This window comes from Octopus sinensis, linkage group LG11 (genome assembly GCF_006345805.1).
Source record: "Octopus sinensis linkage group LG11, ASM634580v1, whole genome shotgun sequence".
NCBI classification, from domain to species: domain Eukaryota; kingdom Metazoa; phylum Mollusca; class Cephalopoda; order Octopoda; family Octopodidae; genus Octopus; species Octopus sinensis.
The window spans coordinates 14195180-14211542 of NC_043007.1; the positions used below are offsets into that span (position 1 = coordinate 14195180).

The following is a 16363-nucleotide window of genomic DNA, read 5'->3' on the forward strand; positions in this document are numbered from 1 at the left end:
TCAATTTTGCATGTGTTGTCAAGAAAGAATAAACAACTCCTAGGCGTAGGAGTGGCTGTGTGGTAAGTAGCTTGCTTACCAACCACATGGTTCTAGATTCAGTCCCACTGCATGGCACCTAAGGCAAGTGTCTTTTACTATAGCCTCGGGCTGTCCAAGGCCTTGTGAGTGGATTTGGTGGATGGAAACTGAAAGAAGATCGTCGTATATATGTATGTGCATATATATATATATATATATATATATATATATGTATACATATATATATATGTATATATATATATACATATATATATATATAAACGATGATGATGATGATGATGATATATATATATGCCAGTATCAGGTCAGTGGCACCCACTACACTCTTGGAGTGTTTGGCATCCAACTCATACCAGCATGGAAAATGGACATTGAATGATGAGGAGGAGGATATATATATATATATAAACATGTATGTGGGTTAATATCAAACAGTGAGGATGAGTGATCAACAGTGCAGTAATGGATAAATATCACTTATTTGTAGGTTAACGAGGCCACCAAAGTTTTCATGCAAAGAGATCTTCACAATTGTTCAAGATTGCCACAAGAAAGTGTTGGCACTTGTCTCCATTTTGGATAGGAATATTCCTATTCAAAATGGAGAGAAGTAATATTTTTCTGCAGTACACAGGGAGCATATCTTGGAAACATTTATGAAAGGGTTAACATTGTCTATTAATGTCCAGCTTATATTTATATCAGTAACATTCTCTCTTAAAATTCAAATTTGCATAATAGAGACATTCTATTTCATATTTAAATGTTACAGAAGTGTTTGTGTTGTCTTGCTTGTAGTTTAAATATAAATTTTGGTGGTTTTTACTTTTTACAGTATTATTTCCTTATAGACTGCATTTTTTTTGTTAGCGAATTTCCTTTTAATGGACATAACTTTGATCTCTTGCAGTTGCATCAGTTTTCAATTGTGACTTTCTTTTATATATAGTTATTTAAATCTTGGATGCTGAGCATTTTGCTTCTTGTACAGCTATGGACATAATTGCCATTCAGTAAATAACATGATACTCATTTCTTTGTTTAGGTCACAGAATATCCAGTGAGAAAGATGAACACAATGAGAACATTCAAACTCAGCTTCTTCTATTTAAGTCTATTATCAATAAACCAACCAAGCAAAGCTGATAATATACTTTTCCTTTCAATGCCCTGGTTCAGTCATGTTCAAAACCAAATTCATACAGCGATGAAATTGAAGGTATATGGCCACACTAGTTACTTCTCATTGCCACCTAAACTGATAACTCATTTCAAGAACGGAAATGGAATTAAATTCATTCCTATTAAAGAAGACCAAAATGTAAGCAGATTTATTGAGTTATCTATGAAATTCTTTTCAAGAAAGAAAGAAGGCAGCTGGCTTCAAATAAAACAGCTGATACAAAAAATGTGTGACAACTTCCTCTTAGACAATGATTGGTATCATTCTATAAAAGAACTAAATGCCTCTTTAGCAATTGTAGATTCTGCTTTCTTTAGTCAGTGTTTAGCTATTGTCCCATATAGGCTATCAATTCCATTTCTATTTCAAGGTCTGGCTCTTGGACCACCTTCTTTAAGGAGAGTTCCTTGGAATCCAGCTGTGTTTCCACTTCTCAGTTTTGCACATTCTGATAAAATGACATTTTTCCAAAAGCTTAAAAACACTATTGCAACATGCAGCTTCTTTATCTTTTTCCCCATGGTTTCCCCATCAAAGAGTGTCAAGGAATATGCCCCAGAAAAAAATGATATACCATTTGAAAGCGTTTTGCGAAAAGCTCAGTTATTCTTAACTGAGAGTGATCTGTTACTGAGTTATCCAAAACCCAGTCTCCCTTCTGAAGTATTTATTGGTGGAGTAGCAACTCATCCTTCATTGCCTCTACAAGGTGACATAAAGGAGTTTGTTGAAAGGTCTAAGCATGGAATCATCATTGTTTCCTCTGGAGGTTACATAAGAGAGTTACCAAAAGAGCATATAGAGAAGATGGAGAAGGCTTTTAAAGAAATAAAGTATGATGTCATTTGGAAACGACCAGACTCAAAGCAATTAGCATCAAACATCCTCATAAAACAATGGCTGCCACAAAATGATCTTTTGGGTCATCCAAAAACAAAACTCTTCATCACACATTGTGGAATAAATGGTCAGTTTGAAGCTCTTTATCATGGAGTTCCAATGCTTGGATTTCCGATATTTGCAGATCAGTTTCACAATGGCCATCAAATACACGTAAAGGAATATGGAATTTCTATGGATATATATAATTACAATAAAGATGAACTTGTATCAAACATTAACGAACTGATTGAGAATTCAAAATATAAAACTAATATAAAACTTGCCAGTGAAATATTTCATTCCCATCCAGAACACCCAGCAGAAAGGGCTGCTCGGTATGTAGACCATGTGATAAAGTATGGCGGAGATTATTTAAGATCGCCCTCTCAAAATATGCCTCTTTACCAATTTCTCATGCTGGATATCTATGCTACATTTCTGGCTATAATCATAGCTGTTGTGTTGGTTGTTAAGTTTGTGGTTTCAAAATGTTATCGATGTTGTTTTGCGAAAAAGAAGAAAACAGAATAAACAGAAGCAATGTTATTGTAACTGACTGGTGAGGCAATGAGCTGGCAGAATTGTTGCTATGCTGGACAAGATGCTTAGCAGCATTGCCATTCGTCTTTATGTTCTGAGTTCAGATTCTGCTGAGGTTGATTTCTCTTTTCATCCTTTCGGGGTCAATAAATTAAGTACCAGTTCTGTACTGGGGTCAATCTAATCAACCAGCCCCCCCCCCTCAAAAATTTTGCACCTTGTGCCTAGAGTAGCAAAGAATTTTCATGCCAGCTAACCTTTTAGCAACTACAACATATATATTTATGCTCTCCAACATATTCCTCTCTCAGACTCACTCATTGTAGCATTCCTTCAGTTTTTTTCTAAGCCCTGTAAAAGAACTTGGAAGGTTTGTCTTCCAACCAGGTTTTTGCAATACTCTTCAAGCCAGGAACTTTTCAGCACCCCTTCATATAGATGTACATATATGTGTGTGTGTGTATGTGTGTATACATATATCATCATCATCATCATCATCATTTAATGTCCATTTTCCATGTTGGCATGGGTTGGACGGTTCAACTGGGGTCTGGCAAGCTCGAAGGCTGCACCAGGCCAGTCAGATCTGGCAGTGTTTCTACAGCTGGATGCCCTTCCTAATGCCAACCACTCCGAGAGTGTAGTGGGTGATTTTATGTGCCACCGACACAGGTGCCAGGCGAGGCTGGCTGACGACCACGCTCAGATGGTGTTTTTATGTGCCACATATATCATCATCATCATCATCATCGTCGTTTAACGTCCGTTCTCCATGCTAGCATAGGTTGGACGGTTCGACCGGGGTTCTGGGAAGCCAGAAGGCTGCACCAGGCTCCAGTCTAATCTGGCAATGTTTCTACAGCTGGATGCCCTTCCTAACGCCAACCACTCCGTGATATATACATATATATATATATATATATATAATAAATTCAGGGTGAATACTTGATAAGTGTAAGCACCTGTATATGCTAGCTAGTAGCAGAGAGACAATGGCCTTCACTACCCCTATAGGAAACCAGAAGAAACCACTAGATATATTAACACATCATCCAATCACCCACCCTGTATAGTTGATACCACAGTCCAAGCTGTCTCTGACAGACTAATTAAGTTATCGTCAAACAATAGTATCTTCGGTGATTACGTGCATCACTATAACCAAGCCCTCTCTAACGCTGGGTACTCCCAGAAAATATCTTTCGGCAAAAAATCATATGATAAACCGCCTAGAACATCCGTCATCAAGAAAACTCCATCACATAAATGAACTAAGGATTCCGGAACCAATCATTTAAATTTGAATTTAAAATTAAATGAAATGAAATTAAATAGTTGCAATAAAAACACAGATTCAACTAATATAAATTCAAATTTAAATTCAAACGGGACGAAGAAACAAACAGATAGAAATCACACCAATAGAAATTTAGTTTATGAAAACCCTACCAATAGGAGTATCACAGATAATATTAGAAGACACAAGAGTAAGAACGGTAGATTACGTAACTATATATGGTATAACATACCATATAATATAGCAGTTAAGGGTAAATTATGCAAAAAAATACTTTCAATAATATCAAATAACTTTCCACCCACTCATAAATATAGAAACCTGGACGTTATCAAAGAAGCTTGAGAGGCGGTTGGATGGAACTTACATTCACCTCCTTATGAGAGCTCAAAATTTCTCATGGAAGCGCCATCCAACCAAAATGCAAATATATGGGAAATTACCACCTGTGTCATCTCTTGTGAAAGGTAGGAGAGTCCAGTTTGCTGGACATTGTTGTAGAGCTGAAAACGATGTAATCTCCAGGGATACAGGCATCCCGCAACAGGACCTCCGTAATGCCATGATGGACCGTGAAGTCTGGCGTAGCATGGTAAATTCCATTGTCTCGACCACGGTCGAACGATGATGAATGATGATGATAAATATAGTATCTTTTCAAATAAAACTATTAGGATATCATACTCATATATGTATATGTGTATATGTGTTTATTTTTATGTATGTATATGCGGGGGTGTATATATGTGTATGTATATATGTATGCATATGTGTGTGTGTGTATGCATATGTAAGTGTATATGTATATATATATATACATATATATATATATATTATATATATATATATATATATATATATATGTGTGTGTGTGCTTGTATATTCGGGAATGTATAGGTATGTGGATATGTACATATGTGTGCATGTATATGTACGTATACTTGTATATGCGTTAGGTATGTGTAGGTGTACATTTGTATGTGTATGTATATATGTATGTATATATATGTGTGCATATACATGTATGTATATAGGTGGGTGTATATATATATATATATATATATATGCATATACAAATATGTATATATAGGTGTGTGTGTACGTATGTATGTATATGTGCGCGGGTGTGTGTATGTGTGAGCATGTGTGAATATGTACACGCACGCATATATATATATATATATATATATATATATACAAGAAAAAAGCAACAAGAATGGATTAGTTGTTCAGTACAATTGTTTCATATGAAGAACAGCTTTATTAAAAGCTGCAAATATTGCAGCAAATACAAGTGTCCCGTATTCATCAGCCAGAGTTTTCCAACATCCTAGGGAGTGAGGCTACATTCATGAAGTATTGAAGAGAGTTCTATAAAAAGCAAAGTTAGATTGTAAGCAGACTTCAAAAGTTCTCTAACGATGCACAGTTCTATAAAAGGTTTTATATATATATATATATATATGTTTATTGAGTTTTACATGGGTATGGTTATGTGTGTGTAATGATACCTACATCCGTACATATCATTAGTTGTATGAAACAGGTTTATATATGTGCGCGTGGGTAAGTATGTAGGCACACACACGCACACACACCTTTATATATAAAAGTGAAGTTGTGTGGTGTCTGTCTCCTACGATTTAGATTCCTAACTACTCTCACATTTTGCGGTGCAGTTTAACCAAAACCGGGTATCTTATAGTCGTGATTCATATCGATCCCTTCTGGGTATTAGCGCGCGTCTACGATGAGTCTACAATTTTAAAAAAAATTTACCATCATTTTTTCCCATTTTTAATGCATTTTTGGCTGTTATATAAGAGAAGTAACTCTCTAAAAATACTTATATAGTTACATTTTTTTCCCATTTTTAATGCATTTTTGGCTATTATATAAGGGAAGTAACTCTCTAAAAATGCTTATATAGTTATTTCCCTTACAAACCCGAGCAACGCCGGGCGATACTGCTAGTATAAGATATACTTAAAGCATGTAGCAACAGATTGACATAAACTGACCACTCGCTACAACAATATCAAATTTCATTCGCCCTTCCTCCGGTAATTAGAAGTAATTTATGAAGCTGACCACAGCATCAAAACTTTTTAACATCTTATCTCTCTATCTTAATTCTTTTGTCTTTGTATCCTTTTATTTTTATTTTTGTACATTTTACATTTTTATGATACATTTCTAGAATTTATGGCTTTATACCTTCCGCTTTTTATACTTTTTTATATTTTTATATTTTATTATATTTTATTGTATTATATCCATTTTATATTTATATTTTTACTTGTGATCCCATCATTATTACCGTTTCCTTCTATTCCCCTCTATTCTTCTTTTTCTTTTTCTTCTCAACCTTCAATTCTCCTTATTTCCTTCCCTTACAAGAGGAATGAACCCGCTAGAATCTACCCAGCATTCACTCTGTATTGACTGATGATACAGTATGGACGGATTTTCGAAGTCCAATAATACCCTGCACACCTATTTCATTATGAAGATTTACAAACATACTTTCTCAGTGAAACTCAATATACCTACCATTAATAGATAATACCAAATGTTCCTTTTCGGACTTTTCATAATGTGATACAGGTCTTGGTATAGCAATTACATGCGGCTGAAGAGAGCTTTAACCCTTTTGATACCAATCTGGCCAAAACCGCCTCTGGCTCTGTAGTACAAATGTCTTGTTTTCATAAGTTTTGAATTAAAATCTTCCACCAAATCTTAGTCACAATTTTTGTTCCTAACACTAGCTTAATGATAACTAAGTTATTTTACTAAATTCTTTGTTATATTTAAAATAAATTGAATGAAACACAGAGCTTCTCAAAATAAATACAGTAACAAAAGGGTTAAACCATCTGTTATGTTGATTATACATTGATGTAAGAATAAGTTGTTTTATAAAGCTTGAAACACGTGTACCGTGACATCCTTTGTGTTCTGTTTTTTATTTCATTTGATACATATATATATCTGTATACAATAATTTCATTATTATTATTATTTTTTTATATCTATATATCTATAATATAAATTGGACGTGGGTGATTGTTGTATTCTTTCTTCTCTTGAGGTTCACAGCCAAACGGCTGGGTGGATTCACGTGAAAAATGGCACACATATGGAGACGTGTGCATAGATTGGACTGCAGTTTGTATTTTTTTCCTAGCCCCTACAGTTACCGAGAAAATCAATTAAAAACTTTTCTAAAGGAATTCCCCCTGTTTGTTCCACCAAAATGATAAGGTTGAGAAACACTGTTATAGATTATGTCTAACTGAAAACGATCACAGCCACATCATCCAAACAGACCAGGTGAAACCGGGCTTAGCTGCTAGTATATATATATATATATATATTATATATATATATATATATATATATATATATATATATATATATATATATATGTATATATGTATATATGTATATATATATATTATATATATATATATATATATATATATATATTATATATGTATATATATGTGAGGCTCCGGCAGGGTGGTGGTGGCGGTCCCTGCTGCACTCTTTCACCACAACTATCTCTCACTCTTTCTTCTGTTGGCCTGCTCGCTTAGCCAGTGGGGTGGCGTCATTTGAAGGCTAAAACAATGCGAAGCGCATTGTGACCAGCGATGTGTAGCAACATCTGATATCCTGGTCGGTCACGGTGATCACGGTGATATATATATATATATATATGTGTGTGTGTGTGTGTGTGTGTCCAATGAGAAGAAGACAGAGAAAATTCTTTAACACATTTTTCATTATAAGCTACAAATGTTTCTGCACCATATCCATTTGCAAAGAAAAATTACATAATATTTGTAGTTTCAGGTGTTGGAGAAGAACTTCCTCAGACTTGCATCTGATGCAACTAACTTTAGTATATATAATATATAAGCGCAAGGGTGGCTGTGTGGTAAGTAGCTTGCTGTATTTGTGTGGACTTTTTAGTCCAAATATATTGTATTTTAAATTGTAAGAGGGTTAATACCTCTGTATATGTGTTTTTAAAGAACGATGTTTTAGAGAAGCAGAGGGTGGGCTTGGTGCTTTCTGTTTTCTCCCATCCTTATCATCTTGTATTATTATCATTCAACTCATCAATGTCTTGTCCAGCCCGCAAATCTACCCTTCTTTGTACTGCCTCTGTGGCAAATGAAATGAATAAAAGTAGCTTGCTTACCAACCACATGGTTCTGGGTTCAGTCCCACTGTGTGGCACCTTGGGAAAGTGATTTCTACTATAGCCTCGGGCCAACCAAAGCCATATATATGATGAGCTTTCATTTTTTTGTCTACCAAATCCACTCATAAGGCCTGGGGCTATAGAAGATATTTACGAATGTGCCACAGAGATGAACTGAATCGAAAACGATGTAATTAGGAAGCACACTTTTTACTACACAGCCTTATTTATTGGCCACGCAGAGCTGAACACAGACAGGACAAAATACAAAGTAGAACTTTTCTTTTTGGGAAGAAGAGGAGGAAATACGAAAAAAAAAAAGAAAAAGTGGATAGGTAGATAGATAGATAGATAGATAGATAGATAGATAGATAGCTAGATAGATAGATAGATAGATAGATAGATAGATAGATGATAGATAGATAGATAGATAGATAGATAGATAGATAGATAGATAGATAGATAGATGATAGATAGATAGATAGATAGATAGATAGATAGATAGATAGATAGATATAGATAGATAGATAGACAGACAGACAGACAGACAGACAGACAGACAGATAGATAGATAGATAGATAGATAGATAGATAGATAGATAGATAGATAGATAGATAGATAGATAGGCAATATTTTCAAAGTCTTTATATCGTCCAAAACGAAAAGTTTTTCCAGTGTTTTCAGTATTCCTTCTGTTGTAACAGCTGACTTACCAAAAATCACAGCTGTTCTGTTCATTAATTTCCGTAAAAAAAATCTCAATACCCGTCCCTCCTCTATATTTCCTTGCCCCTCACCTATCCTCCTGCATTTAACGTGTTATAATATCTCTTACCTTTCAGTGTTATCAATCTCTCTCTCTCTCTCTCACTCCTCTTTGCCTCTCACTTCAACTATATTTCCTCTGCTTAACAAGTTTTATTTCTCTCCTTTTACCTCTTCCTTTCAACTAAGTGTGACACACACCACAGGTACGTACGTACGTTGGTATTAGCATATTAATATTTAGCATTTATTTATTGTAACATATAAGAGTGATCTCCCTCAACTGAAAAACTAACATCAAACCAATGTGAGATCTTTAAATCATAACGTTAAATCTTCTATGACGATGTCTAAGATAACATTGTATCAAGTACTTTTGGATATGTGTGTGGTAAGAGAGAGGGTACTTTTGAATGGAGTTGTTTGCTCTGTTTTACTAATAAGTCGAAAGGATTACTGAAGTAAGCTGAAAAATTGAAACGGAAATAAGACATGGGTAAACTGCGGTCCACAAGACTTTTTGAATGGCACACCAAACGAAACGAAACGAAACGAAAAGTTACTTTGAATTTTTTTTTTTTTTTGCACTCCACCTAGTGATTAGCTAAGTCTCGTATGGCCCACTTTTCGAAAGAAGTTGCTCATGCCTACATTAGATTATTGGATAGAGAAGATTGCAGAGTATATCGACTAGCGGATCATGGAAAGACGCAGATCTCGCATAAATGATAGGAGATGTGTGCTGTGTACCGCAAAGTGGAAGTTCTTGCAAAAACACCAAACCCAAGACACCTGCACTGGTTACTGAAATTGCAATTTAGCAAAGATTCGATATCAAAAAATTTTCAATAAAATTCAAATCTTTTTTTCATTTTTGTCCCCTTCCCTCTTCCATAACTTCTTACATTTTTTTTTTAATTTTTGTTTTTTAGAAAATATTTTCAGACGTGTGCTTTTAAGTATCAGAGATTAAATTATGCAAAAGTAAATTTTTGTCAGTTTAGTTTGAATTTTTTTCCCTAAAATATTCCCTAGCAAAATAGCTGAGCTAAAAGATTAAAATAATATACATTTTAGAGTATAGACATTATCAGAAGAAATTTTGGGAGATATTTTCCAGTGGAAAACAATCTAAGATAATCAAAGTAATGTATGTTCAATAATGAAAGCATTAAGCAATTTTTGAGAACTGAAGGCAATCAAAATTGTTGGTATCGCGGAACGAAACACCCTTAAGGTGAAGGGAAAAAATAGTCTAATAGTATGAAGTGAAGAGGCCAGCAGAAATATGTTGACACGTGTTACTACCTCAGTAGCGGTCATCAGCACACACACACACACACACCTACACACACACACACACACACCTACACACACACCACACACACACACACACACACCTACACACATACACACACACACACACCTACACACACACCACACACACACACACACACACACACACACACACACACACACAAGAGTTAATGAATGAAGTAGATAAGATCTAGCCTACATATGTTTCATCGCGAGCGGAACTTCGGAAGTGGTAAATATCCGAGCGAGGAGTATACCGTACGCTACTCTAATATATATATATATATATAGAATTAAGAGAGAGAACCTCCATCAAAGTAATTCATTGTACTAAACATTACTTTACTAAATAATAGACATTATGAAATTTTGTGGGTCCAGGACCCTTGTCTCTCTCTACATTTGCTCTACATAGGCATATTATATCTTTTTGGAAGCAGGATGATCCTGGAGTTGAAAATCTGCCCTTCATTTGGTTCTTGAACATCTAAGAGCATTTGAGTACCTATTTCTAGCAGATAAAGCGACCGTAAGATGTTTCAAAGGTTTACAAGAGTCATCTCCCTTTGGGACTTTCCAGTACATACAGACCGAACCATCAAGGCCAATAAACCAGATATTGTTGTGAAAGACCAAAACAATAAAGTTTGCTTATTGATCGACATGAGCATCCCCTGTGATCACAATATCTCAGCGAAAGAGTTTGACAAGCTCAGAAAATATAAAGACCTACTCATTGAAATTGAGAAAATGTGGCATCTCAAGGAGGTTACAATACCAGTGATCGTAGGAGCACTAGGAATGATCAAGAAGGGAACCGAAAATTATATGAGAATGATCCCTGGCTTACCATCCCTGCAAGAAGTGCAAAAGATTGTCTTAACTGGTACATCACACGTATTGAGAAGAGCATTGTCGATGTGAGAACCGTTGCTGCTCATGTATTTTAATTTAACTTTAAAAAAAAATTTTTTTTTTATTTTTTTTAAATGAACGAACTATTGAGTTTGGTTTAATGGCCTACCAATGTATACTATGAGTTTCTTTGCCCTAGGAGTCGGGAAGACACTCGGCAAGAAATGGAAGCAAATTTGAAAGAAGAAAAAAAAAAGTAACAATAATGATAATAATAATAATAATAATAATAATAATAATAATAATAATAATAATAATCTATTTCTTTATTACCCATAGAGGGGACAAACAAGGACAGACAAAGGGTACTTATTTAATCGACCCCGAAAGGACGACAGGCAAAGTCGACCTAGCTATAATAATAATAATAAACGTGACATTCTGTCTGTCGGTAAACTGACTCAAACGTTTCGGATTTAATACAAAATCTTTGTGACAGTTACCTCCGTTACCTACAATCCACTTCACGCATGCAAGATTCGCTACATATATAAATATTTACTAGGTTAAAAGTATCTTTTTTTCTTCAGAAATGTAAATAAACCCAATCTGTTTCTTAAACGAGGAACATATTTATACGGCACAGAATGTTTTTTTTACCTCAATAGACGTCATTGATTGGTTGAAATTGCAGAAATTGAAGAAAATAAAACAAGTATCTTACAAACTATAGAATTTTCTCAATAAAGTCAAGAGAAAAAGATGTTTTATAAACACATTCTACCAGTATACGAAGTTTAAAAGTGTTTAGTTACTCTCTCTCTCTCTCTCTTTACTCTTTTATTTGTTTCAGTCATTTGACTGCGGCCATGCTGGAGCACCGCCTTTAATCGAGCAACTCGACCCCGGGACTTATTCTTTTGTAAGCCCAGTACTTATTCTATTGGTCTCTTTTGCCTAACCGCTAAGTAACGGGGACATAAACACACCAGCATCGGTTGTCAAGCAATGCTAGGGGAAGCAAACACAGACACACAAACATACACACGCATATATATATATATATATATATATATATATATATATATATATATATATATATATATACATATATACGACGGACTTCTTTCAGTTTCCGTCTATCAAATCCACTCACAAGGCATTGGTCGGCCCGAGGCTATAGTAGAAGACACTTGCCCAAGGTGCCACGCAGTGGGACTGAACCCGGAGCCATGTGGTTGGTAAACAAGCTACTTACCACACAGCCACTCCTGGGGAAATTATTTTTTAAAAAGCTGCCGTTCAAACCGAAAAGATGCAAATACTTTCTTAAAACTTTATACACTGTGCATCTTTCTCATCATTCATATTTTACAACTTGCCGTTTTAATAACAATTTCTTATCGTCACACCAGCTAACTCTGTTGTTGTTATATATATATACTGTATTGAGTATTAAAGGAAGTAGTGAGTACTTAGTATGAAAGATTAAGAAAATGAGAGAGACTGAAACAACGTGTTAACGATACAAGATACTTTATTCGACTGCCGTTGTTGTACAAGTTAATTGTTTTGGCGGGAAACAAAGTGAAAGTCCTTTTATCAAGGGAGACAATGGGCGACGTTGATTGTTCATGTTTGTTGTGATGATTATATAACATCTTCCTTTTTTTTTTTTTTTTTTTTAATTTTTTTTTTATATCATCTGTATCTACAGGGAATAATTATTCGTCGTCCACTTTTTGTGGTTTTATTATTTTGTAGTGTTGAATTCTGTAGTTGTGGTGTTTTTGTTTTTTCATGCGTGTTTGTTGACTTTGGAAATATATTTTCATAATCTAATTCTTCTGTTATGCGAACGTGTTCGTTTGTTTTAAGAATATGTTGTCTATTTCGTTTGACTGTATTACCTTCCTCTGTTATTACTAAGTATGAACGAGGTTGCTCTAGTTTTTTAATTATTTTGCCCCTTCTAAACCAATTGTTGTTAAACTTAATTCTAACCGTGTCGTGTGGTTTTAACTCTGGGAGTTCTGTTGTAATGTTTGATTTCTTCTTTTCGTGAGGCCTGATACCAATTTTGTCGTGTAATATGTTTGGGAGATTTGTTCGCAATGTTCTATTCATTATTTGATTTGCAGGGGATGGTGCACCATTTTGTAATTTAGTCGTGCGTAATGCTAAGAGCGCTAACTGAGGTTCTTCGTCACTTTTGAATGCCTTTTTTAGCGTCTTTTTTATTGTCTGTATATTTCTCTCAACCATGCCATTCGCTTGATGATAATGCGGGCTTGTCTTCGTGTGATGAAAATGCCAATTTTTTGCAAATTTTTTGAATTCAGCCGAATTGAATTCTGGACCGTTGTCACTTACAACTGTTTGCGGAATTCCGAATTTAGCAAAAGTTTCTTTTAATTTTTTGATTACGGTTTTTGACTGGCAATCATTTATTTCGTGTAGATCAAAAAATCTTGTTGTATAGTCAATAATTGTGACATACGAATTTCCAGACAGGTGAAATACGTCTGTACCCACTTTGGTCCATGGTGTAGTAGGTATTTCATGATTTATTAGTGGTTCGGCTGCTTGTTGATTTTTGTAGTCAATGCAGTATGAGCATGTGTTAATCATGTCTTTGATTTGAGCGTTAATGCCGGGCCAGTATATACATTCCTTCGCTCTCTCTATGCATTTTTCGATACCCATGTGTCCGGTATGTATTTCCTGTAGAGCTTCTCTACGTAATGACTTAGGTACAATTATTCTTGAACCTTTTAGAACGAGACCATTGACGATTGATATTTCATCACGAACAGATACGAATGGTTTGATGTTTATTGGTATTTTGTCTTTTGGGGGCCATTCTGTTCTTGTATATGTGACGAGTGTCTGTAGAGACGGGTCGTCTGCAGTGGCTTCTTTATACTCTTTTAATTTAGTGTCGGTTATGGGGTAATTTTTTATTACTGCATGAATGTGCGATTTCATATCTTCGTCTGATACTTCTGGAGTATTTTGCTCAAGGTATGCACGTGATAGGGTATCTGCAACAATTGATTCTTTACCAGGTATGTGGTTTAGGTCAAAATCATATCTTTGTAATGTTAGTAGAAATCTTTGGATTCTGGGGGGGCATTTAGTGATCGATTTTTTGAATATTTGCTTCAACGGTTTATGGTCATTTTCGATTCTGAAATGAGTTCCGTATATAAACTGATGAAATTTCTTGCATGCGAAAACTATACTGAGAGCTTCGCTCTCTATCGGACAGTAGTTTTGTTCCGCTTGAGTTGTTGCACGAGATGCAAACGAAACAGGTAGCCATCTTTCGTTGTGTTTCTGCTCAAGTATCGCTCCGAGCCCATGCTTACTAGCATCTGTAGTTATTTTTATTGGTAGATCTGGATCATAAAATTGTAGCACTGGTTTTCTGGTAATCATTTCTTTTAGCTTTTTTATTGCTTCGATTTGTGGTTTGTCGAATGACCATAACGTGTCACTCTGTAGAAGCTGGCGCAATGGTGCTGTGACTTCGGAGTAGTTAGATAAAAATTTACATAGGTAATTTGTCATACCTAGGAATCTTTGTAATTCTTTTTTACTTGTTGGCAGTGGCATGTGAATGATTGCTTGTACCTTGGTTGGATCTTGTTTTATCCCTTCGCTGGTTAATATATGCCCAAGGTACTTGATTTGTGATTCATAGAAGATACACTTTGATTTATTTAACTTTAATCCGTGCTTTCGGATTCGATCGAAAACTTGTTGTAGTCTATTTGTGTGTTCTTCTAAAGTGTTGGACCAGATTATGATGTCATCCTGTGAATTTCTTGCTCCTTCTATGCCCTCTATTATTTTTGAAATTTCTTTTTGGAAAACTTCACTGGCGCTGTGAATTCCAAAGGGTAGTCGTGTGAAGCGATACCTTCCAAAAGGTGTGTTGAACGTTAAAAGATGGGAGCTTTCTTCGTCAACTGGAATTTGCCAGTATCCATTAGATGCATCGAGTTTTGAAAAATATTTAGGGTTATGCTTTTGTGCAAAAATGTCCTCCGCTGTAGGGAGTTTGAAATGTTGCCTTTTTATGGCTTTGTTTAGATTCTTGGGGTCTAAACAGAGTCGGAGTTTTCCGTTGGCTTTTTTAACGATGACTAGGGAATTTACCCAGTCTGTAGGTTCACTAACAGGTTTTATGATATCTAATTCTGTCATTCTTTTTAATTCTTTGTTGAGTTTTTCTTTTATAGAAAAAGGAACCGATCTTGGTGGATGAATTACAGGAGTTATTTGTGGATCCACTGTGATATGATGTGTTATTGACAAAGTGCCGATTTCTCCGAAACAGTCTTCATATTTTTCTAATATGTCGTTTGTGTTCGACGAATTTATTTTTGAAATTCTCTGAATCAGGTTCAGATCTTTAGCTGTCTTTGCATCTATAACTGCGTGCGAGTTTGTTTTTGCAACAATGAATTTTATTTGCTTTGATAATTCTTTGTATTTAATGACTGCTGTGCATTTTCCTAGCACTTTTATAGCTGTGTTATTATAAGCTGATAATCGAGTTGAAGTTTTTCGCAGTTGTGGTTTTGGAATTATATTTCTATATTCTCTGAATGGCAGTACGGTTACGTCTGCTCCTGTATCTATTTTGAATGTTACATTCGAGTTGTTCACTTTTAGTTCGACCGTCCAAATGTCTTTTGGAGTCTTGAACTTTTCGATTTTGTGCACGCGGGAATTATTTGCAGTGATCATTTCGAGTGCATGTGTATCGTCATCTGATTCATCGTCGGTATGTATCTCTACTTTATGTACAAATTTTCTTGATTTGCACATTTTTGCATAGTGTCCTTGTTTCTTGCATTTTTCACATGTCTTGTGAAATGCTGGGCATTTATTTCTTTTGTGATTATAACCACAATAGTGACAGTTAGTGACGTAGTGTTGACTTGGCGCTTGAAACTTCGCGGGCTTTCTGTCACTTCCGCCTTGTTCGTTTTGATGTCTGGATTGCATATGGCGGGTTATTTGAGTTTTGGCGCCTTTTCTGTCGTGTTGACTATATACCCTCGAGATTTCGTTATCTCTTGTTTCGGATGTGGCATTTAGCATCCTTGATTGGAGTCGTGTTTGCTCTGCACTCTGACCTGCTTGAATTGTTTTTTGTAGGTCTAAATTTGGTTCTCTCAATAATCTTTCTCTTAATCTCATGTCTCTGATTCCACATATCAGAATATCTTTGGTGAGACTGTCTGTGAGGTT

General features: G+C 35.3%; 1 protein-coding gene across 3 annotated transcripts in view; it reads left to right on the forward strand.

Moving 5' to 3' along the window:
- Nucleotides 1–16363, forward strand: part of LOC115217399 (UDP-glucuronosyltransferase 2B20-like) — a 29195-nt gene that overhangs the window by 7863 nt on the left and 4969 nt on the right. For all 3 annotated transcript variants that reach the window (XM_036507090.1, XM_036507089.1, XM_029787085.2), the window contains exon 2: nucleotides 1088–2746. In XM_036507090.1, the coding sequence (XP_036362983.1) occupies nucleotides 1112–2638 (1527 nt within the window). In that variant the 5' untranslated portion in view covers nucleotides 1088–1111 and the 3' untranslated portion in view covers nucleotides 2639–2746. The remainder of the gene's footprint in view (nucleotides 1–1087; nucleotides 2747–16363) is intronic.